The 26,246-nt window shown below is 37.3% G+C and overlaps 1 protein-coding gene and 1 long non-coding RNA gene across 2 annotated transcripts; one reads left to right on the plus strand and one right to left on the minus strand.

The window, feature by feature from the left end:
• The first annotated feature begins 6 nt into the window (after positions 1-6).
• CUNH8orf22 (chromosome unknown C8orf22 homolog) lies at positions 7-1,930 on the plus strand. Its single transcript, XM_019527086.1, has 4 exons — positions 7-282; positions 1,184-1,276; positions 1,371-1,470; positions 1,877-1,930. Exons 1-4 carry the CDS (start codon positions 228-230, stop codon positions 1,887-1,889), a joined length of 261 nt encoding a protein of 86 aa, XP_019382631.1. The 5' UTR covers positions 7-227; the 3' UTR covers positions 1,890-1,930.
• On the minus strand, positions 289-24,864 carry LOC109304480. The gene is made up of 3 exons (XR_002099400.1): positions 24,853-24,864; positions 20,448-20,450; positions 289-507 (listed from the first exon to the last, which is right to left on the minus strand). It is a non-coding gene; the product is annotated as an uncharacterized LOC109304480 (long non-coding RNA).
• Positions 24,865-26,246: the final 1,382 nt, after the last annotated feature.

Consider the following 26,246-nt stretch of genomic DNA (forward strand, 5'->3'; position numbering starts at 1 on the left):
GGGGGCTCAGGGTGCATGGCCCAGCCCTCCCCGCCGCTTTGCCAGCTACAGATGATCCCTGAGAAAACGGCTGTGCTGTTTGCTGAAGTTGTGTGTGTGTGTGTGTTTTGGGGGCTGGGGAAGGGCGGAGAATCCTTTACCCATCTCTTACCAATTTCTTTCTCGTTGTTTCCTCCCTCCCGCAGCTGGTTCTCCTGGCAGCCTTGACTTGCAGCCGCGCCGCAGCCATGGCATCTGTGCCCTCGGCCGGCTGCCTCGCGGCCAAAAACCAGTACTACAGAAGTAAGCGCTGCCTTTTCCGCAGCTCCCAGGGTACCGGGTAGTTCATATTTGAGGGGGAGGTGGACTTAGCATCAGAGAAGCATCGAAAAGTGGGGCTGGGGGGGACCTCTGCTTTGAGACAGCTTTCCAGGGGTGAGCACTGGCAGTCACTCGGGACCAGGGAATGTCTTAAAATCAGCTTAGGAAGTGGTGACGCCTGTCCCCAGTTAGTTGGAGACATGGGGCCTTACGTTAAGTAAGATCCTCCTTAACCAGGTTTCTGCTTTATGACAATTCTCCACCTTTCTCGTGTGGGATTTCTTTTTTTTTTCCATTAAGGAGTTCAAGTGCCTCTGCTATTCATCCATTTCTTCTTCCTCCTGGAAGGATTTTTTCTTGTTATTAGAAGTGTATAATTTCTTTTTGTCCCTGATAAACTGTACAAAGTGTTTCTGGTACATAAAGGACTGGACTTAAAGGTCCAGTGATTTGTCTCTTGTGTGCCCCAGACTTATTATGTGGCTGGGGGCAGGTCATGCAACGACTCTGTGCCTGGTTTAGGATATCAGTTCATTATTTAAGATGTCAGGCCTCTGTTCTGATAGCCTTGCATGCTCTGATACATTTAGCACGCTGGACTTTCATTGGCTTCTGGGAAAGTTACCCAAGCAAATTACATAGCAATGTGTGGCTTCAAGGGAGGAATCAACTGTAGATTATCTCATGAAAGAGTTATCCTACTGTTACGCAAATATTACTAGTGATAAAGGGTGTAATAATAACGAAATGTGTCTATTTCAGCAAACTTTTATCTAGATGTTTTCTATGAGGTGTTAGTCAAAAAGGACTTCAATGGATATTTAGCATGGATTTTTTTAACACAGTTAAACATCAAAGTTTTGCTTTTGTACTTCATACACAGCTCGGCTGAATTCGGAATCCAGTGTTTCATCAAGCAGTTCTTCCTGTTGTTCTGACCCTGTGAACTTCTCAGACCAAGATAAAGTTCTTCATGGTATTACTTCATCCCCTAAAGCAAACTTTTATATATATATAGTTTTGACATTTCATTATTCAGTCATTCCCTGATGGTGCATCTCCTTTTGTAGGATTACCTGAATTATTTGATAAATGTTGGTGGATAAAAAACTTCTTCCACTGTGAGCCAACTCCTCCAGATGTGGGCAGAAAAACATTATCAGCCAGCAGGTGAGACTTGCTTCTTGCATGGTGGACATAAATTGTGGGTTTTGCTTTTCTGCTTTACTTCAATACTATCAAATACTAAATATTACCAAATACTAACAACACTTAAAACATTGTCAAGATGCAATATCTTGATTTAAGGAAAAATGTAATGAAAGCGCGTGGCTGAGGAATATATATTCCCAATGGTTTCTTCATATAGAAGTTTGCAGCAAGCCGTGAATAGTGGCCAGAATTTTTCTGAATGTTTTTACTGATAAGTCAATATTGTATTTAATGTTACGCTTGTAAGATAAATGCTAGTTGAGTTGACATAGGTAGATTTATTTTAAAAGTTTTTGTTTCTTCTTAATATAATCATCACTATGTTCATAATTATTTTTCACCATTTGTCTTTGTCTTTTTACAGTGCTAACAGTTGATTGTGACTGCAAGCTGACTTTACCTGCAGTGATATTGCATACACAGACTCATTTTTCTAAAGGCTCAGGGTCTTCCAGATGTCTGCATTCAGCTGTTCGAAGAAAATAAACTGCTTGAAACTACTTTTACAAGAGGAAAAGTACAATTACAGAAAGATTTTCCAGTAGCTTAAATGGTTTTGCTTACGGCAGGAGTTATTTGTATCTACCCTGTCTGCTACAGCATTGTTAGTGTTTGAGAAGCACCTTGTATGTTTTCAAACGGAAGATAACTGGATATGATTTCCTAATGATTTGCTCAGATTATTGGAAGAAGTGACAGAACAAGTAGGATGTTGTGACTAAAACCAGAAAAGTTTGTGTTGCAGATAACTATGCAGCCAGCTATCTTGTTCTGTAGGTTTAAAGTTTAATAGATCCATTGTGTGGACATCAAATCGATGCAAGCTAGGTTAAAAGGAATGGATTCCTTTTCCAAGTGCCAGATATAGCAGTTACATATAACATGGAGCAAAGCTTACAAAGCAGTTGTGTTAATAGCTTTACTTGTAAAAAGTCCCATTTAACAAAGTCACCTTATACAACAGTCACTAGAGCTATCCTTTTGTGCTGTTTGGTGGATTCTGAGCTCAGCTATGACGGTGCAGTTCTCATGCCACATCTATGCACTGTGGTTATGAAGGCCTGCCAAAATATGTAAACTTCATGGGCTGATATTTTATAAATATGAGGGCAGCCATGTTTCAGTTAATTTATACTCTTACCTACTCTGCTGTACATTAAAGAGACACTTGTTTGCTAATGACTAGTTTTTCCAGATTCATGGCTGCCTGCCAGCTGCACCGCATATTGAACGCCTTGCATAGCCACAATTCTGATATTAACCAATTTTTGTGCTCATACAATAATAATACCTTTACATTTATATTTCTCATTTAGTATTTTTCATTTATATTTTGTTTCTCTTAGAAGCTCCCAAATAGCTTAAAACTAGCATTAATAATAATTGTTTCACTTCCTGTGGTGTGCAGTCTAGCAGCAGTGCAGAGTATACAGCAGTACAACCCAGCATTGTAGTTTTTGGTAGATGTGACAGTTGAAAGCCCTTAGATGGAAAAGAAAGTTGCAAGTATTGGCTCGCTGCTTCATTTCATGGTTTAGGACTGTTTTATTGAACTTATGAGGTACCAAGTCTATTTGCTTACTCAATATATCTGACACATTTAATCCAGAAAGTAAGTACCAATAAATCCTTTTAATATAAAATATTTTAAAATTTTGTGTTCTATATTACAGTAACAGTGCCATACATATGCATAATGATTTAGATTTAAAAAAAAAAAGAGTTCCAGCCTCAGCAAGCTTATGATGTATGTCAAGATAAATGCAAGGAGGGTGAGAAGAATGCAAAGACAACTGTGAAAATACTATGTCAGAACTCTGTGACTGTCTTTGTATAGTTTATACCTCTTTTTTGTTTAAAATTAACGTAGTCTTGATCTTAGAATTGTCTTTATTTAAGTATATGGAATGAACTACTCTATTTTTATACTCAGGATGTTTTGTATTAATAAAAGTTTCATTATTCCATAGTTTTGAGACTATTTCTTTTTTTATGGTACTGTTCACAAGAACTTCTGGGGAAAATGAACAAACGTTGAGGCAATCACTTTTTCTGTTATGGCTGTTTAAACACTTGAAAAGGAAAGGAAAAATTTGAACTAAAAGGAAAAGCCAGGAAATATTTTCTTTAATGTGTCGATGAATGTATAGTAGTTAAAGAATACTTCAAGTTTCACAGGCCTCTCTTTCTTTACACAGATATGTAGAATAAATAGAAGGGGGGGGAAAAATGGCCTTTCACTCCTGTTCTGACAGTAAAAGTCCACAGCATAATTCAGGGACTGAAAGGAGCCATTAAACCATCTTTTCATTTACTCATCTGGCCCCAGTCAATTGTAATCAGATTAGAAGGGCTAATATAATGGCTGGAAATCATTATAAAAAAGATTTTTTTTGCATTTTAGCAATCTTTGGTTTGAGTATTATCTCCCTGGGGCAACTGAGAACCAATTCTGACATTGTATTTGTAACGGCTATTACCAATATGTCACTGGAAAATTCTCTTGTACTGGGACAGTTCTCTTTGGGCCTTCTCTGCTACTTAGAAGCCCACCTTACATTATTTTGCAGTTGAGTCCAGGTCCATACCAAACTGCCTACCTATAGCTAATTGGACATTTTCCACATAATTTCCCCAAGTTTTGACAGATTTACCGTAATCAAATATTATTGTCATCCATCTAAAACAATAAATAGAGAAATTCAATAGAAAATATAGCTTGGGTCACCATATTGTTACTAAGTTGGATCTTATTTTCACCTGCATGAAGCAGAAGAGAAAAAGGACTTGACTCTGGCCTAACATATCAAACAAATGATATATAATAATGGTGTTCCATTTGCCTCCCCAAAGAAAGAGATGAGGCTAGTCAACCCATTCATACTTAATGGAAAAAAATACAATGCCTTTTAAGGGCTTCAGCCATTTATTTCAATAAGAAGGATGAGGTTCAATTTGTATATTTCATCTGGTAGTTCTGAGAAGCAAAATCTGTAACCATACAATATTTTCTAGGATATATAACAACGATATGCCCGTTTTTGCATTCTTCATGTTACTATCCAGTTTCTGGATAGGTTCCTCAATGACATAAGGCTCATTACATGCCTTAGAGGGCTTCTTCTGCACTGAAATAGGAGGGAGATTCTGTGCTGTGCCTGTTGTACAGACATTAATAAATTACTTTTTTTCTGTGAAATATATTACTGTCTTAATTATAATGGTTGAGCCCTCAGTAACACTACATCATTCTTCCTGGATAACCAAAGATTTTTTTTTCAATACTCTTTTTATTTCAGAAGCTTGAAGTCCAGTACTACAAACTGTAAAAAACTATCAAATAATAGTGATAATCACTGGATGGCAGTATAACAGATTTTTGTTTAAATGCATGTATTAGAAACCAGAACTTGGAGGAAATGCTGTGCTACTACTGGTAATATTCAGTATTTTCCATGATCTAACCGTTTAACATTCAGTAAAACAGAATCTGTGAAAGTACATCAAACAACAATATCTGTAACAATGTGCAGCATGATATATTGTCTATAAGAAAATACATACTTGTGGGGACAGAAATCCTTTGAAAAAAACCAAGGGGCTGTTTTGGTTTGCAGCTTTGCATACCTTTCTGCAAAAGAGAGTGTTATGGCCTTGTTACATGTTGCACTTTGAGCTGCTCAAATGTTTATCAGTGTTACTGCTAGCTCAAGTTTAGAGCAGTTGCACCTTGTGGCTTTTCTGTCTCCCCACCTGCACAGCTGTGACTTGCTGCTAGAGGGCTGGTGAGCAGAAGCTTGACTAGGAGACACAGCTGTGAGTTGCCATTACAGGGCTGGTGAGCCAGGACAGGCTGCTGCTCTAGGTGAGGGTATAAGAGAGGGATTAGGGATGGGGGAGACATGAAACTTGGAGGCAGAAGCTTAAAGGGATGGGGGTGCATAATGAAATGGGAGGGGGCAGGAAATGGGGGTGAGGGAAGGTTCGTGAAATGAAGCAAGTCAGCCACTGAAGAATAAAATAAAAACACGGAAAAAAATTTAAAAATAAAGAGGAAGGAAATCAAAGAAGTGCTCATGTTTTAATAATTTTGTATTTGGGATTGGAGTGCGGGGGGTGCTGGTTGTGTTTCCTTGGGACCAGATCCAGTGCCCTATTGTGCTTCCCCCCAAGGATCTGCCTAAAATTAATGTGTAACAAAGACCTTAAATAAAGACCTTTTAATAACACTTACAGAAATGTACTTGCAAATGGCAAAGGAATGATGAAGGTATTTCAAATAAGTACAAAAGTGAAATTGTTACTATGATGGTCAAGGAGATATGCAAAGGCAAGAATTCTTATGCGTGAGACCCGTTTTTGGTATCCAAACCAACTACCTTAGTTGTTGCAAAGAGAGGTAAGCTTTCTGGTTTCACAGTGGCCTTCATCAGGCCTCTGAAAAAAAAGCAGACACAGCTGAGCAAAATAGCAGGTTGAATAAAAACTTAAGTAGGGCCATTATAACCTGTGAAGTGCAGAGGATAGTGAGAATTAGGAAGATCACAATGGACCACTGTCTATGTTATATGTCCAGTTAGGTGCTTAGTGTCCAATTAGGCTGATGCATTTCTGTTCCTACTCTTGTCCTGTAAAGGTATTGAGGACTTTTCTATGAGAGATCCCCTACAAGAATTCTTGCTTCTCTATAAGTAACTATGTGAGAGGCAAGGATTGTTTGGGGCTGACATCTTTTGTCTTGCATTCAAAAGCTTGTCTAACTTTATTCTAACCATGCAGTTTCTTCAAAAAAATATATTGCCCCCCAAAAATCCTTGCCTCTCCCATAATTCCTGGGCCATCATGGCTGCAGTATCACTATAACACTACTTTAAAGTAAATATATCACGTGCACATAAAGAATATCTCATAAATAACATTTTACTTCACAGCTTATATGTCATTCCCCAAAAGGACTGTGTAACCTACCTCTGGTTTAAAGTACAGGGCAGAAGTATTCTTCACTATGAATTCTGCATTGCCTAGTGAGTTACTATGCCAGTAAATGACTGAAAAAGCACAAAACCTAAAAGAGGAGAAACTGTAAAAAACTAGCTATTTATATGGCTGCTTGAACACTTAAACTAAGGAGAGTTTCAACCAAGCTGAAACCTCAAATAGATCAGATTTAGGCTGCTGTAACTTTTACAGTGGACACTTATGTGGCCTTCTACCTTAGCATTCACTAGCACTGGCAGTTTTATGTCAATAAAGTTTGTATAAGGATCAGCGGTTCTTAGATTATTATTGTATTAATATGGATAATTTCTGTGAAAGTTACATAAACATACTATTTTCTATGCACTGTCTCCTGTTCTTTGATGCAAGGTTTTCTCAAAACCTCCCTGAATTTGCATCACAAAAAATGTTAGAATAAATTAATATTTTCTACTGTATGTGGGAAAGAATTATTATAGCATTAATATTTCCTTAACTAGTCTTTTGAACCTTCTTCAAAACAGTACCACATAAAACTCCATTGGATTTGATTAGAATAGTTTGTTAGGTAGTAAAGGCTTTGTTTAGTTTGTTTGTGATGGCATGCTTCAATTCTGATATTACAAAACTGAAGAACTCTTACCTTAATGTATACCGTAACGGTACCCCGTGTTTCCCTGTGTGATCCTTACAGACGGGGGCAATGGAAATGTAGCTTACTGGGTGTCATCAGAGGCTGTGTCTATTACTCAGGCTTCTCAGCTCCTCTGCAAATGAAAACATGCCTGCTGAGCAGATTCAGTTATATGTACCAAGATTAAAATTGCTTGCAAAACATTTCTCAAATGATTATATCTGGAGCTGGTGACTTTGAAAATGTTGACCATGTTAATGTTCACTGCCTGAGCTGACTTCTTGGTATTAGAAGGGCTTTGTTAGAATTCCCATGCCATGCGCTTCATCATAAACCATTTTAGATTGTTTCAGCACAAGCAGATGTGAAACATACTAGACCATAATCATTGAAAGAAAGTTTGTTTAATAGCAGGAGCTGGTTTGTAACAGGGGAAAGAGTCAAGTCACTGTATAGGAAAGAATATGGCGGGGGAGGGGATTCTTTGTACTGCCTTTTCTTTTGTTGTCTGTCTCATAGATACTGGGGAGAATGAGCTATTCATATAATTTCTTCTGCTATGGAATCCCTACACCTATGTTAAAGACTGAAGTGGAGCCACGTGATCCAGCCAGGTAATAGCAGTGCACCACCTCCTGGCCTGCTCCACCATTTCCCACGGTCTCTTTGCGGAACCCCAGTGACCTAGTGTGGAATCTCAGGACTCCATGGAGCACAGTTTGAAAGTCACTGTGTTATAGGAATTGCACATTCCTGTTTAAATCCTTGTCCACTAGTCAAGGACAAATTCAAACCACAAATAAGATGTAGATTTTTTAACAGTGACAGCAACCATTGAAACAATTCATGAAGGATTGGGGTGGACCCTCCATCAGTGGCAATTTTAAAATTGAGATTAGATACTTTTTCTAAGAAATCCATTCATTCGAGGAAGTCCTTTTGCCTGTGTTATAAAGGAGGTCAAACTAAATCAATAATGACAAACTATATCTACATTGTACTGCTGAACAATCACATCAACTTTAACAGGCTGTTGATTTCAGTTTGTGCCAAGGACCAGCAAAAAGGGTTTTAGCAAACACTTTTTGAAAATAATTTCCAGCACCTATATATCTTACATGGCTCTTCTGACCTCCTCCTTTTCCAACACAGACTATATAAATCTTCAAGATGCCCTTGTAAAATCTACAGCTCCAGTAGCACACAGGCAAACATTTTCACCTTGCACCTGAAAGACAGCCCAAGTGAGATCCTGGTGTCAGCTATACAAGCGGAGCAATATAGTAATTATGCTGAAGCCAATGGGGTGACTCTAGCCTTGTGTTTGTGCATGCTAACTGGGGCCTGAATTTTGCCTAAAAGCTCAAAGTGGGAATAAGCTTACTTGTTTGCAGACCCAGAAGCTATCATTATGATGATAGTTGGAACAATAGCAGTATGGCTAAATGTCAAACATGTGAATGCCAGTGAGGACACTTAGTTTGGGCATAACTTGTTCATTCTTACAAACATTTCCACAGTGCATAGATGTGTTATGCAACACAGTGCTATAGATTCATTTTTTGCTCTTGTGCACTAAAACTAAGTTATAGATTTTCAGACTCTGGGATCTATTTTTAAATCTCCAATTTAGAGTACTTGGACATCTAATCTTAGATCTGAGACCCATTAGCTCTAAGCATAGACAAGAATAAACTAAGTTACAGGTTTCTAAGACAAACTGCTTTTGAGATTCCACTTTAGAAGCATTAGATTTTCCAAAAGAAAATTATACCTCATTTTTCAAAGTCCAAAACCTATGAAATATTATCTACCTAAGAAACAAATATCAGGTACTTATATAACCAGCTGCAGGCAAAAATAATTGAAGGTTGCAATATTGTAATCTAAAGGAACAAATAATACAGGACAGGCTCAAACATGGGTCCTGAAATTCTTGCCTGCTGCTTGTTTCAATTAAAGGCAGGAATTGAAAATAAAAATAATACTAAGGACATGTTTGAATTATGAACATGAGAAAGCTGCATTAAAGATTAATTTCAATAAATTAATTAAGTTTACACCCTTGACAATTCTCATCTCATTGGCCCTGCCAACGCCAAGGATTCTGCATGACTTCTCTGAGAACCTTTTGACGTTTTCTCCCATAAGATTGAGTCACTTCTTAACACAGCGTTCACTCTGCTGCAGAAATAAGCTCACTGATCCCACAGGTTTCTCAGCTAGGCTTCTGGGATAGCTCTCAGATATAATCTATCTAGTTTGACACTTTTAAATTACATTAATTGCAAGTGATTCAGTGTTTCATAAAAGCGGAAAAATGAAAGAATATTGTTAGTGGTAGGTTACCCATTGAAAGAAGATGTTCTAAAGAGATATTTTTCCATTATATTTTAACCAAGCTAATTTAATGCTATCTTGACTCTGCAGCACATTTAAGTTTAGGTGAAATCTAGAATTACTGTTTGAATGACTACCAACTGGACCTGTTTCTGGAGCTGTAATACCTCTTATGCAATCTTACCAATGTAGCAGTTCAGCTGAAGCACTGAACATACATGGCAAACTAAATATAAGTTTTACTTGGCAGCTCTCTTATATGCTGTCAAAATTAAGTGCTAGCCCCAAAATATAAAATCAATTCAACAAGAACAACTTTTTACATTATGTGGTTTTTCAGAAACATATTTTTCAGGTGAAGCTTCATTTGTTTCATATTTCATACTAATTTAACCAGAAAAGCATAACAAGCTGAAATGTGTTACATAAACAGATTGTTATTTTCTCTACTTATTTCCCCATTTGTCATAATTATTCTCCTACATTCCTTGGTTTTCATTGTTGGTTAATGCATTTGGTGGGGGAGTTATTTGTTTTCTATCTCTTTCTCTACAGTGAATGTGCCATCAGTGTTGTCTGAAAGAGACAGCTTTGTGGTCTCAACAGTGTATTTTAAATATCTTGAGGGCACATCTACATGAGATGTTAACTGCACAGTAGACTAATTAGCTGTGTAGTAAATGTCTTAGTGTCTACATGTGTGCCCCTATTAGGCTGGAATAAACTAATTTACTCCATAGCAGGATAGTACTTGTAAATACAGGTACTAACCTTCTGCAGAGTAAAGAACTTCACAGCAACACATGTGTAGGTGCTGCATCAGCTGGATTGGGTAAGAGGGTGCTTCAGTATGGGGGGCTTCCTGCTGTCTAGCCCTGTGCTGAACCATTCTTGTGTCTCAGCCAACCCCTCTGCAGCATGTTGAACCAGGGGGCACAGCCCTGGGCTGACAGGCTAGTTCCCGGTGCCCTCTGCTAGCTGGAGCTGCTCTGACTCAGCAAAATGTCCTACAGTCCCAGGGGCACATTCAAATCTGGTGCCTAGGAGCAATAAACACTAGCGTAATATGCACTGGAGTGTATTGCTGTGCATTAATAGAAAATGTAGACATGCCTTGAGTATCTTAAAATACAGCTTCTCAGGCCATGATACTTTTGGGGTAAGTCTATTTAGACTAACTAGTGCAAGGACTGACTTCTGGTCTGTATTCTTGTAGCACTTGCAGTGGAATATCTGTTTTGATTGAGGGCCATGAAAACATTAATATAATATCAATGATAATATTGCCAGGTGTTATACTGTTGTGTATACCTCCTTCTGATGAAAAATTTTAAAACATAAGCCTTTACCTTTCTGTGTGGGCATTAAAGAATTCACAATGATATTTTTTGTAGCAAAGAATGGTTCTTGTTGGCCAAAATTTCTCTGGCCTTGCACAAAATTATTATCCATGGAGAGCTGGCTTATTCCTATGCAGGTTTGTTACTTTTTATAACCTAATTGTACTTATCTTTTTCACTTAACAGTCTTTTCTTTAGTCACCAAATATTGAATGTCACTGAAGAAAAAATTGTAATTCTGAATTTTTTATGACGGTTTGGAATAAAAAATGAACCAGGGCTCACAAGATATTTTGTTGCCACCATTCTTTGCTGCATAAAGTCTTGAATCCATAAAAAGTATTTAGTGGCTTCTACAACACACATCACAGAAGCTGAGCAAACATCCGCCTCACATAGCTGGCCTATATATTTTTCACGGATCGTCTTTGCACCTTCAGAGAGAAATTCAGTAAGGAAGTAAAAATATTGTATAAACGATCTGTCTCTTCATAGCTGTTCACTGTACCATCTTTTTCTGTTGCCCTTGAAATATCAAACTGAGTCTAGCTGTGGTCTACTTTATCTTCCTATCTAGGTATTATTTATATTGAACCAGTTTCATGGATGGCCAATAGATTAAAAGAATCTATACTCTGTATGAAATTGTCTAGTAGAACTTCATGACAGTTTTTTTCCTTTTAGAAAATTTTAGTTTAGGTACTTTGTGCTCTTATATCAACTTTCCAAAAGATACAGTATTTGGAATGAAATTTTCAATGCCAAGAGTTATTTCAAAATGAAAATTTTGGGGGAAAATATTTGTCTAGATAACCCTAACTGCTTTTTCTAGTTCTTTGGCCCTTTTCTTTGGAACATGAATATTTTAAGGTAGTTTTTAAAATGCAACTTAATTTGAACTGATGCATGCTCATTAACTTTATTTGAGTTACTTTTGATTCATACCAGTTAACAGGCATTTGAAGTTTAGGGTAGAATATTTACAGTTTCCTTCAGCTTTTTTCATTCTTCAGTTACTCCATGTCACTTCCATTTGTTTCATTGTGGAAGAGTAGCCTATAAAGAATATCACTTACATTTCCCTGCTAAGATAGTGTATTACAATTTTTGGATGAGAAGTTAATCCTATGTAGATCCCTATTTCCAAGAAATGAAAGCGTAGTGTAATATTACATCAGCCACTCAGCATACAAGTACTGCATTTAAAATCTCTGCAATGTGACCTGCATAGCATTATCCTATAATTAGTTGACATACCAGGAAAACATTTATTTTGAGTATGTGGCAGAAGAGGAGATTCATAATTAGTAACAGGGATGTATGCCTTATCTGCACCTACTTGTTTAATGAATATTTTTAAAACATGCAAGTATCAATGAAAACATGCGTTTTCATAGATTATTTTACTTGCTAGTCAACATATTGCACAGATTAACATTTATTTAACCTGTTTTCTGGAAGAAATCGTCTCAAATTATCCCCAAGATTTGCATTTATAATACTGTATCATTGGCCAGGTACAGACATTAATTACACTTTTACTGGTATAAGTGATTGATCGGAAACCAGTCTATATACATACCAGAGCAAAAGTTTAGCACACAAAACCAGTCTATATGTAAAACAGAACAGAAGTTTGGTACACAAACTGGTTTTGAAATGGCAGAACCTGGTCTAAGACTTGGCTTCCTCACCAAAGGGTGAAGTGTCTTCTGTTTGCTATGCAACTTAGAAAACCGTGTAACTTAGATCGATTCCACTTTGGGCTTTTTGAATATCTGTACCTAGCTTTAGTGTCTGAAAATGCACTTGTTGGCGGGAAGAGATCTTTCTACATCTTTGTTGGGCAATCCATAAAGTAGTTTTTACTGAAGGGTGGATCCTGTATGAATTTTTGTGGGGAGAAAAAGAAGTAGTGTGAATTTTAATAGTAATATTATACGTTACTGAACGTTGCAACTTACAGAGTTGGGTATGCTCAAATCTGGGATCTGCAAAGCATTCTTTTAGTATTCTCAAAATTGGCACTCCTGCCCATATGGCATCACAAAGTACATGACTATATGACTATACAAAGTACAGACAGAGGGTTACTCCTCTCCAGCAAATTGCATGAATAAGATAAATTGCTCCTTGCATCATGCATAGTAACTCTGAAAAAGCACAAAACAGGTCTTTATCCTTCCTAGATATCTGAAGCAGGAAAGCACCATTGGTGTGGGAGCAAGAGAAGAACAATGAAATGCAGATCCTATGGTTTTGATTTATTTAGTCAATTTTGCAATATTCTGTAAATTCTAAAATAACTGTTTAAACAGTAAATTTACTGGCTGTAACTCTTGTAAAGTTGTAATTTAACAGGCCTTGCTGATACGAGCTACACAGCAATAGCACACTTCCTCTACCTCTTATCCTCAATGATCTGTGAAATGCAAAGTTTAATTGAGATTGGCAAAATGCTGACAATATTAAGCGCAAGAATTTTCTTTAAAGTACTACATGGAATAATAAATTTGAATGTTATATATATGGATAAAGTAATATATTTAAATTTGAATGAAATATGAAAATAAAGCATTTCTGAATAGTGCTAGCTTAGCAATTTTACTCAATTCTCTGTATTTTATTGTTTTTATTAAACAATTGAAGCAGCTATCCATCAAAATATGTAGCAAAACAGAAAAATAATATTACACTGTTTATGTGAAACATAGTCAAGGCATCATCTTGGTAGGAACCATAATTTAAACATGCTTTTTACATTTTTGCTGTTCACTTTAAAAATGATATTGAAATTATAGTAATCTTTTTTTTTTAAGACAGATAATGTGATATGTATTTCATAATGCAATCTGTTTCCTTCCGAGCTTCAGTCTCGTATCAAAACTTGAAAGCACTATTAATGATTCTTCACCTAATTAGAGGGGATTGGACTAGAATAAGTTTGTAATAAAAAATGGTGTGTAATGGTGCTTGTACTTTTTCATGGAAAATGGTTTGCATATTCTATGTATGTCGTTATGATAAGACAAGCCTTTTAGCGGGAGACAATGTTATTTGTCAGTGAATAGTCTCCATTTTTGTTTGTCATGGATGTAAAACTAATTTTAGAGACTACTTTTGATATTCTCACATTTATATAATAATACTTTGAAATGGGTTGTTCTCATTGGATTTTTTACTGGAGAATATTGTTTTCCCTTGGTTTCAGCTGAACTTTAAATTTAAATAATACTTTGGTTTACACGCAATTTTGTATATCATATCATCTTTATCCATAGAATAGCATAAATACCGATATCACCATTTGTTTGAGTTAATGGTTATTGCTCAGCTAGGAAACAAAATTTCTTCTGTGCTCTTTTTTGTGATAATGGTAGATTAAAATCTGTATCCACAATTATTCTTTGGCCTGTATTATACAGGGGGTCATAATGATTTCTTCTAACTTTAGAATCTATGGAGCCATGAGGTTATGGACTAACTGGACTATTTCATCAGAGGCACACTTCTGTTAAAGGGTTATTCCATTGATAAAGCATGGCAATGTATTCCTTAATACACTCTCCTTCTATCTCCGTGCATACCTTAAAATGGCCATGGGATCACACAAGTCTCTCAACATGTCAGGTGCATTGGCTAAACCCACAAAATTACATTTCCAATATTTGTATCATTACATGTTGCCAAGCCTTTGAATTCTAAGCTTTGTATTCAGCACATCAACCATCACACCAGGATAGGAGAAACTATGTGAGCCATTATACCAATGCCATGATTGAATTAATATATATGCTAGAAATTTGCTGCCATCAATTCTGCTGTCCCATATTATAATTCAGTTCTACAATTTAGGTTTCTGGACTATTATTCAGTACTATAAGCATCAATCATTAGGGCCAATTAGTGTAGCTCATCTGTATTCTTGTTTAAGGATCTGATATTCTTTCCATTAAAATCAATGGCATAACTCCAGTTGATTTCAGAGTCAGCTGTATAAAGAACTGTTTTGCAAGAAGACAAGTAGGGCGAATTTTCATGATTTGATCATTCATTGAAATAGATTCAACTAGCCTTTCTGTAACTTAACAACATTCATTCTTGAAAACATTTTCTGCTCTAAGCTTTAGTGTGAGCAAATCAATTGTATTATTATATTTGATGCCAAGGATGACTTCAATGCATTTGCTAAATGTGGTAACTTCTTGAAGCTGGAAATTTTAATGTTTATAGCTTCAGTTCTGTTACTTCTGTTTTGTCTTTATTGGGTAGACAAAATGCTCAGTGCTTGCGTAAGTTCATCATCCTCAATAATAATACTTAATATAATGATTACATAATTAGAAGGGGCCAACTTATGTTGGGCCTTAATGCAGCTGCACAGTGAAGAAAGGAAGAGCACTGCTGTTACAGTATAATGATTTTTACTAGAGGAGTGCTTTATTACTGTTACCTCTTTATTTATGGGCCCTATCTTTTCCCTGTTGGAGTCGAGGAGAATAGGAAGCAGGTCTTTTGTTTATAAAGGCCATGTAATTCTTTGTATATGGTTTTTTGTTTGTTGGTTGTTCTACAGATGTTTCAGGGTTGATTTTCCTTTCAGAAAATATATTGCTTAAGACCCAGATGTCAGTTGAGCACTCAAGGTGCTATGACTGCAACTGAAGAAAGCAGTAAATTTAAATAATAATAACTTCACATTTCTAAGCCATCCTCATCCTAAGGGATTATAAAGCACACTCTGCCCTAGAAAAACTACACAGCAGTTTTCTTTTGGGATGAAAAGTGACAAATGACTTCTCTAATTTAAACCACAGGGAGAGAGTATATGGAAGCAGAATATTAATATCCTAAGTGTCAGGGTTAAATACTTTATCATTACTTTTTAATTGTTTTATTTACTGTTTGTTAAGTGCCAACAATAAACTCTGAATTGTAGAAAGTGCAAAATGCAGTCATTAACTACTTCAAAGACTTAGAATACAAACAAGAGAGATACACAGGGAAGCTCAGAACAGAGAAAATAATGAAGGCTGATGCTCTCTTTGAATTGTTATTGATTCACTTATTACTCCAGTGAAAAATAGAACTGGAGCTTTAAATGACTCAAAATGCTCTGAGGCTTAATATACTATTCCTTCTGAGTGATAGCACCTCTAAGTGCATTGTGCCCTCTAGTGTCCATTTTAACTTCTAACATAAAAAATACTAGAGACATCCACTATTTCCTACATGCATTTTTTGCATCTAATTTATGTAAGCAATTGCCTAATTTGTAAATGCAAATTACATTGACTTTAACAGCTACCATTTTACTGTACTGGGCATACCAACAGGTATGTACACAAATGGAGCATGCCTCTAAATTAGAGATGTAAATGTATGATGGGAATTTGCACATTTAGATTTGAAAGTGTGACCCAAGGAGTCTGGCCATATATTGTAGCACTGGAAGCCACCAAAGGAAAAGAAAATACAGTAAAAGGGAAACAAGAGAGGCAATTTGGTTGAAGACTTTGCTTCAGTATTTTTGCAGAGTGGACTTATGCTCCCCTAAATCTGGCTAAACTAAAGACTCTGTGAGACTGAAACAGTCCTGTCTCAGCCAAAAGAAACCAAAACACAGGGTAAGCAGATAAACAGCATGAACCATCTCTGCAAGCAAGTATGGACCATTGGTAAGAATATGGTAACTAATGTTCCAGGTGCTCCAGATCTGTTCCCTGGGGCATGGTCTGAGACTCTTCTGCCATTTTCTACTTCCCTGGAATTGGAAGAAATAAACAAGTACAGTTCTTTTATAGTGATTAATCTGTTTAGGTCTTCTTGGGTGTGTCTACATGTGCACTTTACTGTGAAGTAGACTAATTTACTGTGCAGTAAAGCATCACCATCTACACATGTGCGGCAATTGAGCTGGTATAAACTAATTTACAGTGCCGTCACATAGCCCCATCGGACATAGGTACTATCTGAGAATGGAGTAAAATATTGTGCTTAAATGCATATAGTTTCTAGGGTTGGGAGGGATCTGAACAGATCACCAAGTCCGACTCCCTGCCCTGAGCAGGAACGAATGCTGGGATTATAATACCCCAGCCAGATAGCTATTCAACCTCCTCGTGAAGACCCCCAAGGTAGGGGAGAGCACCACCTCCCTTGGGAGTCCATTCCAGAGCCTGGCAGCTCTAACCGTAAAGTAATACGTCCTGATATCAAGCCTGAACCTACTCTCAATCAATTTGGGGCTGTTATTCCTTGTTATCCCAGGTGGTGCCTGGGGGAACACAGCCTCACCTATTTTCCACTCGTCCCTCCTGGTGAGTTTATAGATGGCCACCCGATCCCCTCTGTCTTCTCTTGTGGAGACTGAATAGATTCAGGCCTTTTAGTCTATCCTCATAGGCCCTGGCCTGCTGCCCGCTAACCATGTAAGTGGCCCTCTTCTGGACACTCTCAATGCTAGCCATATCCCTCTTGAAGTGCAGCGCCCAGAACTGGATGCAGTACTCCAACTGCGGCCTGACCAGTGCCATATAGAGGGGCAGGATCACCTCCCTGGACCTGCTTGTGATGCATCTGTAGATGCATGACAAGGTGCAATTAGCCTTACTGACTGCTTCCTTGCATTGGAGGCTCATGTCCATCCTGGAGTCAACAATGACTCTAAGATCCCTTTCAGCCACTGTGTTGTTGAGAAGGGAGTTCCCCAGCCTATAGGTATGTTGCTGGTTCCTTCTCCCTAGATGCAGCACCCTGCACTTGTCTGTGCTGAATTCCATTCTAGTCTCATCCTCCCACCTCTGTAACCTGTCCAGATCTACCTGGATTCTTTCCCTCCCCTCCAGTGTGCCCACTTCTCCCCACATCTTTGTGTCATCAGCAAATTTGGACAGCATGATTTCCATGCCCACCTCCAAGCTGCTGATAAAGATGTTGAATAGCACAGGCCTGAGGACTGAGCCCTGGGGAACTCCACTGCCCACATCCCTCCAGGTCAAAAACTACCAGTCCATCACCACTCTCTGGGCATATGTAGATGATAATGTTGGGATTATTCTGTTACCAGCTGAAATTGCATTGGAGTTTATTCAGTCACTTTAATTGCACATACAGATGCATCTCTTTACTATTTTAGGGTTACTTTGGGTCTGTTTCTTCCCTAACACTTAATGAAGAGAAGGGGGAGTGAAATTCTGGCCATGCTAATCAATGGCAAAGACTTTAATACAACTAGCATTTCATCTACAACAGTGGTTTTCAACCTGTCTCATTTGGGGATCCCTGGACATTTTTGAATGGAGGTGTAGAACCCTTTGAATTGTAAGTGTGGGATTCACATACTTTTGATTGATCATAGTAATTTTTTGTGGAAACCTTAGACATAGTCCACAGACCACAGGTTGAAAACCACTGATCAACAAATAATTTCTTCTTTTTAAGAGAGTACATTAGAAGGCCTCCTTTTGGCCTGTATATGTGTCCCCAGTAAGTCAGCTGAGAATCCTCTCTTTCCAGTCCAATCCTCTGCTTGGGGTCCTTTGGAGGGAGTTAATCCCTTCCCAATCTGATTTATGGTATACATCCTATCACAAAATTAAGTTGAGCAGTGTATTTGATTTAGACATGGTCGCGCAATATACCATGTTTGTGAGAAATTTGTTAGTCTGTTTCCACAAAATTAACATCCAATAAGTTATCTGTCTTTAAGAATGTAATAAGCAATTATGCAAAAACCATTAATGAAAGGATAAACTGTGAAAGTCAAACAGCTATAAAATCACACATCTAAAATTATGAAGAATAAAATGGTTAGATTAGCCAAGGCACATCTGGAAGGGAAATCTGTGATCATGAATTATTAGCACTAGCAAAGTGAAGGTTCAACCTATTAACAAAAATCAGTTCAGTGTTGTTTATATAAGATCATAAGGTAACTCCTGCATTAATTATTATTCAGTATTCCCAAATCAGGTGCAAAGGGATTGAAAAAGGGCAATTCAAACTTACTTTTGTTTGCATTTTAATTTAGCAATTTAGCATTGCTAAGTAATAATTTTACATTAGGGGACTTAGAAGAATCAGACCTTCTATGATTGCTCAATATGAATGCTCAATATGCTGGTAGGAATAGTGAGCAAGGTTCCCTTCTGACTCCAGTTACTTACTGGTGTACTTCTTGATTTAAGTGGAGCTGATTCTGATTCACTCTATGTTGAGAGGCTTTTAAGTAGGTTTTTCACTGAGAAATGTTTGTATCAAAGAAGTTAACCTCATAAGAAAATGATGTATTCCTTTATTTCCTTAAAGAAATTGGAAGTTACTAAAGAAAGGAGCAGTTTTCTCTGGCTTTCCTCTGGTCCTTAAAAGGATCCTAGGAAGTACATACTCAGTATAATATTCATGCTTAAGCAGACAGGAACTTGATTTAGCTAGGGGAAAAATGATAAAACCACTTTTTTCCAACAAAATTTTTTTGAGTTGATTGTTTTTTGTTTTTCAATAAAAAAATCCCCCAACATCTGAAAAATGTCCTTATTTGTCAAAAGAAATGCTTTTTTCCCTCTTCCCCTGCCCCTTTTCAATCTGTGTTTCTTTTCCTTTTTCATTTAATTTTTTTCACAAAATGAGGATGGAAAGTAAAAGTGTGGCTGAAGGCAGGAAATGAAAACCAAGGACTGAAATCTTTTATTTTCATTTCACTTTGACTAAAAAATAATTAATTTTACCCTTCCCTGGCCTCCTGAACTTGAAAACTTAATGACATTTTAAACAAAATAGTTTTGTTTTGTTTTTCTGCCCTGGAAAGTACAACTTCTGACCATCTCCAAATATGCGGCATTTAGCCAATGCAAGTGACTGCTTTTGCAAAGCATCGTATTTGAGGAGTATTTTCTCGCACCAAACTATAGATAGTCAATCATCATTTTTGTCACAGTTATAACCTTGCTGATGTGAGCACTCTGAAGTGGTACCCTAATGCATCTGAGAGCTGCACTGGAATGAGCTACTTAGAGTAGTGGCGACTTCTGAAAATGAGTCAACATCCATGTAGATCTCAGTACCCTGGACCAAATCTTCTTGGTAAATACAGGCTTTATATTTAGATCAACCTAAGCAGCATTAGGTAAATCTAAATGCCCAATTGTACAGGCATGCAGAGAGCTTAAGTCACCCCCACATTGCAGGTGCACTAACTTAGATTGAGATCAGGTTAACCTAAGTTTAGAAAGGGTTAACTTGATCTCATGAATGCCTGTCTGCATTTGGGTTGGAAAAACCCAACTGCTTACCCCAGCCCTAGGGTTACACTATTCCTACTCTTCTAACACAGAATGGGTTATTTTTATTCTCCAGATCCCACCTCTGATGGAGCAATCCTCCCCGCGCAGACCCACTACACCCCTCAATCCCGCCAGCCCTCCCCACCCTGACTCGCCACCCCCCAATGGACCTACTAGCTTCCCTGGTTTCCCAAGTTACTTACTCTGGTTTCCCTGCGTGGCTTCTGGGACCAGAAGCTGCATACTCCATTCCCAGTCTTATGTGCACATGGCTTAATGAGAGCCACATAAATGTAGACCAGGTATGGTGACTGAATCTAAAATAATGTACACACCTTCTGCCTTTTCCAGCGGAGGTACAAGCTTCTCAAAATGGTGAGAAAATTCAGTACCGCCTTTATAAAGCAGCCCTAAAAGATCTAATGCAAAGTTAATATGCTTCTATATACTTTTCTCCTCAGAAAATCATGGATCCACAATAAAATATAACTTTTAATTCTGTATCTTGTGTTCAAGCAGCTATATTTGCTGTGTGCACAGTTGCTTCTATGGAAGCCCTTTCTTCTAGGACTATGTTCTTAGTTAGTTTGATTTATGGTTGATAGTTTGATCCATAATGGCTAAACACATTGCAACTAGAAATCTAAACTCTTTTGAAGTAAACATTTCTTTCATGACTGAAATCTAGTTATCAAGACATGACTAATCAATATAATATAGAGGTGTCTGGAGACTAAAATCACCTTAACACTTTTGGCAAAACCCTTCCCCTATTTAAATGAGAGGCAAAATTCCTACTGACTTCAGAAACGAGTCTGCTTACGACACCTAATTCACCTTTCATTGCTACCAGAGATTTCTGGGGTTTACAGTTATAAAATAGGACATCTGACAGGAGAATCAGACTCAGGAGCAGCACACCTATTTACTTTAGATAAAAATCAAACCCACACAGAATTTATTCTCCTGGCAAATTATTTTTTAGACAATATGCCTGAGGTCCATATAAATTTCTTTCCTTTTAATCAGGCCTACTGGCAATATGTCAGAAAGGTATTTTATTGCTTTTCAGAACCATTTATTTTGACCACACACAGCACCAAATTTAACTAAATAGTCACAGGACGTAAAGACAATTTCAATGCCACACCAGTCTACAGGATTTATGGAAAGGTGGTATTTTCCATCATGAAAATGGTGTGTCAATAACATTTAGACATATATATGAGTTCTTTATATTGCTGCTGAGTGTAAATGTCATTATGCTAAGTAGCCCACAGCAGCTGCAGGTAGGATTGAACATTCTGGGCAATCATTTTTGTGATACACAGTCAACATGCTTGTTCTTGCAAGAGAAGAATAAAAAGTTTCATGAACTAGCATTTTGAAACCTAATGTGTGTATAGGGGAGGGGCATTACTTGATAGAGCAGTAGTTTGTGCAAAGTGCTACGCTTCATATGAACACAGAACACACGGTCCCTTTCTCAATAATTTACAATCTGAAAAAAATAACAGACAAAATCGGTCAAGGGGAAGATATAGAAATAAAAAACAGCATCAAAAAGGCACTCAACCTTTGTTCATTTAATGTAAAATATAATAATAATTAAACAAGCATATGCTAATTGAATCTGGTTGCTTTCGTTTTTTCCCCTTCTCTATAAAAATGACACAAAGTGTCTCACTTACTTGAGTCACCAGTAATGCTTATGACTTGGCTCTGTCCATCACCTGTTGTCAACTTCTGTTAATTTATATCTGCCAACTTTCTGCCAACTAAGGGAATATAATATGCATTTACTTTAGAAGTGGATTTGCTAAATTGCATTAGGCCCTGTATGGAGATTTTAATCCAAAATTAAAGAGTCCATGATTTGATTTAGTTTTGATCATTTTCAAAGTGAAGTGGATAAATATGGGTTTGAATGTTGTTTAAATAATCTTAAAAGTCCTTTCAGACATCATCTATAATCCTTTACTTGGCCTGTGGGAGTGATCATCCTTGACTATGAAGGATCGCTGCCAGTGCTGCATCAGGTTCATTTGGGTTAACTTTCCCTGTAGACAGGCCCTAAATCTAGAACAGCCAGGGTGAGAGGATCTCTGGTCCTAAACTGCTATTACTCTTCATTCCAAAAAGGGACTTTGAAAGTGAAATAGTTATCCTCCATAATGGCTCCCTTACACCAAGTAAAACAGCTGGATCAGAGAAATGTTGCCTTAAAAGCTTTATACCCAGGTGGGAGAACATATTGTTACCAGTCAGTGTAGAGAATAGTGGTAGGGCTGCCTACCAAAGATCACCTCACTGGACTCAAGAGTGGTGGAAAGCCAGGACTGGGGTGGCAGGGGTATTTTGGGTGTGAGGATTCAGAACACAGTATTTTGGAGATTCATGTAAGTTTAAGATGCCCTTTTGAGAATCATGTTGAACTGATGGTTGTGCTGTGTAAAGGAAAGTTTTGTGTTATACAAGGCTTCTCTGTATGACAGATGACGGACCTCTTTTAGACCTCCTGGCTTGGAATGACTACTGAAGAGCACCCAGGTAGTGCTGTGGCCCACATGGCAGCCTGGGGAGTTGGTTAATACAGGGGTGTCTGTTTTGCAAAGGACCTATATATAATCTATGGAGTACCTCATGGTTGAAGTATACAGTAGCTTAAAGCTATACTAGCATGGCTCTGCCCTTGGATTTTGAGTTCTGTGCCAGACTTTTTAGATATGCAGCAACACAGCTCACAACTGAATCTTTATATATGGTTTAAATAAGGGCCTCCACCTAGCCTCTCCTGCCCACAAGACCTAACAGCCACTGACCAACTATTATATTATGGGTACAGAATGGAAAACACTCCCAGGATTTTTATGAGCTGCTCTGTTAGTTTCTCAGACAAGGACAGAGCAGTTCACTTTCCCCCGTTCATGTCAATAAGCACAATGTATTGTCAAAAAAATTTATAATAGCAGTTGTGCTTGTCACAACCAATATTGTGAAGGCTCCAGATTCCCTGTTTGTACACCAGTCTGTTCCATTTAACCTTAGAAAGATTCACATGTAGAAAGAGCAGCAGTTGTTACTGCTCCCCTGGCCTCTCTGATCAGTTCCTGAGCGACGGTAGGTTTTTCTAGCTGCAGCAGGCTTCTTAAGAATTCTGCTTAGCGAAGCCATGCTGTATAGATAAATACATCCTCAGCCATCCCAGTCCACAACCCCTACTCGTCTAGCCCCTTCAGAGAGAGGAGGAATTGTGGTCACTTACACTGTTATAAACCTTTGTTGTGATTTACTAACTGCCAGAGGCCTTCTGATGGAAATTGCTCAGAGAGAATCCTTCATAAAACTGCCTTCATGTCAGCTCAAGGTTGTGAAACAGTTTCTATACTAACTCCTTGTTTTACCCCATGTGCTTGTAACAGTCAGAAAATACCTTTCACCCTGAAATGTTGCATGCTTTGGTGTTGGTCCCATAACGAATCGTTTTGTAATAGTTGAACAATTTATCTCCAGCTGCTGGAAGCAAACTGGAAGCAATAATGCTGAAAGAGATTTAGGAATAGTGGAAAGGCTGACCTTCTGTGCTGCTATATTGCATTACAGTCCAATCTTGGGCTGACTTCAGAGAGATCACATCATAACAGTAGAAGGTGAAAGCTCTTCTCCATGTATATCTGGCAAGCCTTCACTTAGACTACTGTGTCTAAGCTGAGCCACTTCACTGCATGAGGAGGACAGAGCTTAGAAAAGAGCAGAAAAACTATTACAGGGTTGAAAAGACTGATTTATGAGGAAGGACTAAATAAGTAAGTGTTGATATATGTGGCTTAGGTAAATAAATAGTAGTATATAAATGTACGTTCTATATGTGAATACCAGTATGTCCATATATTTGAGGCTATGAAGGCAAAGGAGGCAAAGGAATTATCGAACAAAACAAAAGATGTCATGGTTGGATGACATGAAAAAAATGTGGGTAAATATCAGGAGGAACTCCTGATATGAGAACTATTAGTTTGTGGACCTATTACTGGCTTTGCGTGTGTAAAATTGGATGGCACAAATGCTAACAAATAGGGGCAAGCCTGCCCTGGTAGGGAGGTGAGCTAATAGATCAGGCCCATCTATAAATAATATGGTCTGTCTCTGGTGAAAAATTGCTGCTCAAAACTAAAACAAAGGTATTTTTTCAATGTATAACCATCAGGCTATTCCTGATATCCTGGAGTCCTGTTATTCCTGCCTTATATCCCTTTTCATATTTTTTGAAAGGCCTCATTACTTCTGATATGGAACAGAAACAAATTCCAAAACATCAGATTTTTTTGGAAAAACAATCCATCCAATAATTAAATAAAGGATTTATCATAATCTGGTGATTTTTCATGAGATAAAAAGATAGTGGTCATAAAGTATGTCCATTGTAAAAACTGGCTACCTAATAAAATTGAGTGATGCTTTTGTTCTAAGAAATGGAGTTTGAGGATAAACATTGGTTCAGGTCCAATGTACTTAAATTTATTCTTTTTTTTTTTTCGCTCCTAGGAATACTTTTTTTTAAAATGGATCAGCCCTTCATATACAGTGTAAGGGTTTGGTCCATGTCTAGTGCTTATTCATACAAGTAGTACTTATTGGCTTTGCAAGAGCTAAAGGAATGAACCCAAATTCCAGTTAGGTTTATTTATTTGGTTTTGTTAATAGCAGTAAGTGCTTCAGACCCAATCCAATTCTTACTGGAGGCAGTGGATAAAACTCCTTTTACATCATTAGCTTTGGACCAAGATTTTAATTCAAAAGACTTTTTCCCCTCTCACCTTCACTTCCAATTTGCAGGAATAAACTTCTTCCCCTGCTTCTTCCTTTAAAGTTTGTTTTCTACAGGTCTATATATGAAACTGAAACTTCATACGCATCTCTGACTGAAATGTCTAATTCTAAAAATTTCTACCATCTGTTGTTTTATCAAAGGCTGCCAGCATCAGCTCAAGCTAAAAGAAATTATTATAGGCAAATTAAATGAAGTAATTTCATTTTCTATAAGTTAAATATTCTAGAAGTTACTGGAGGCATCCCAAATCGTGGGTGTTATGTCTTTGTAGACAGATAAATGTTAGCAGAACATCTTGTCATCAGTTCAAGTCATAATTTTCTTATAAACAAGTCTTTTTGAATAGGAAATAAACTCAGAGAATTGTAAACCACAAACAGAACCATAGGGCAAAATGATCTGTAAATAAATATTTATTTATAGCATGCTCTAAAATTAACCAGTCCTTCTCCCATGTTTTTTTTGGGTAGATTTTTGGGAGGTTTTTTGTTTTTTGTATTTTTTCACCTCCTTTACAAGATCCCTCTGTGTAAAGTTGCTGACAAGTTATGCTCATTTCCATCCTCAAAGAATTTCAGGGGACATCAACATAAGTTTTGAAACAATGGCATAAAAAGCATGCAAAATATTTTCAAATATTTCAAGTAACAGTCCTGTTCAACACTATTTAATTCTTACAGAAACTTATGAAAAAAAGAACTGCCACATAACTAAAATATAATTTATGCATATTTATTTCAGATGCTATCCAGACATGGAAGACAATATGTAAGTAAGTATTTTGGCCAATATATCTGAATATGTTTTTTAAGCTGGAATTTTAAGGGAAATTAATCAAATAAAGATGAATGATTAAAGTATTTACATTATCTCTCCTTAAATCGTTTTTAAAATAGATACAACAGAGGGGGTTTAAATACATTTTGAGATTTATTCATGTCTTTATACAGATCTCTTAACAGATTAAGTACAATTTGAATAGCCAGTAATATATTTGCATTGCAAAGTCTCATGTAACAAAGTACCACAATATGACTTTATAAGCGCATCAAAAAAAAAGAAGATTTTGGGCAAATGGATAGTAACAATTAATAATTTTAGTTTTAGGGATTGTTTTGGCCAGAAAAGCAATCATTATAAGTAATCTTATCTAAATCTTGTAGAGGTGGATGAGTTATACGAAAATAACCATGTCCTTATTGAATATCAATTATTATCACTCCTGGATTAACTGAGCCTAATTTTAGACATAACCAGTGATTATGGAGTAGAGACATAACACTTAAATGAACCAGTTTCAGATTCCTGAAACTAAATGTCTAAATGTA

Source organism: Gavialis gangeticus, unplaced genomic scaffold, assembly GCF_001723915.1.
Source record: "Gavialis gangeticus isolate Ggan-Ray unplaced genomic scaffold, GavGan_comp1, whole genome shotgun sequence".
Lineage (NCBI taxonomy): Eukaryota > Metazoa > Chordata > Crocodylia > Gavialidae > Gavialis > Gavialis gangeticus.

Excerpts from the sequence above, each read along its gene's own strand:
- CUNH8orf22 (XM_019527086.1), top strand. The coding sequence starts at position 228 with ATGGCATCTGTGCCCTCGGCCGGCTGCCTCGCGGCCAAAAACCAGTAC. Across the intron at positions 283-1,183 it reads CAAAAACCAGTACTACAGAA|CTCGGCTGAATTCGGAATCC; the intron begins GTAAGCGCTGCC and ends CTTCATACACAG. Across the intron at positions 1,277-1,370 it reads CCAAGATAAAGTTCTTCATG|GATTACCTGAATTATTTGAT; the intron begins GTATTACTTCAT and ends CTCCTTTTGTAG.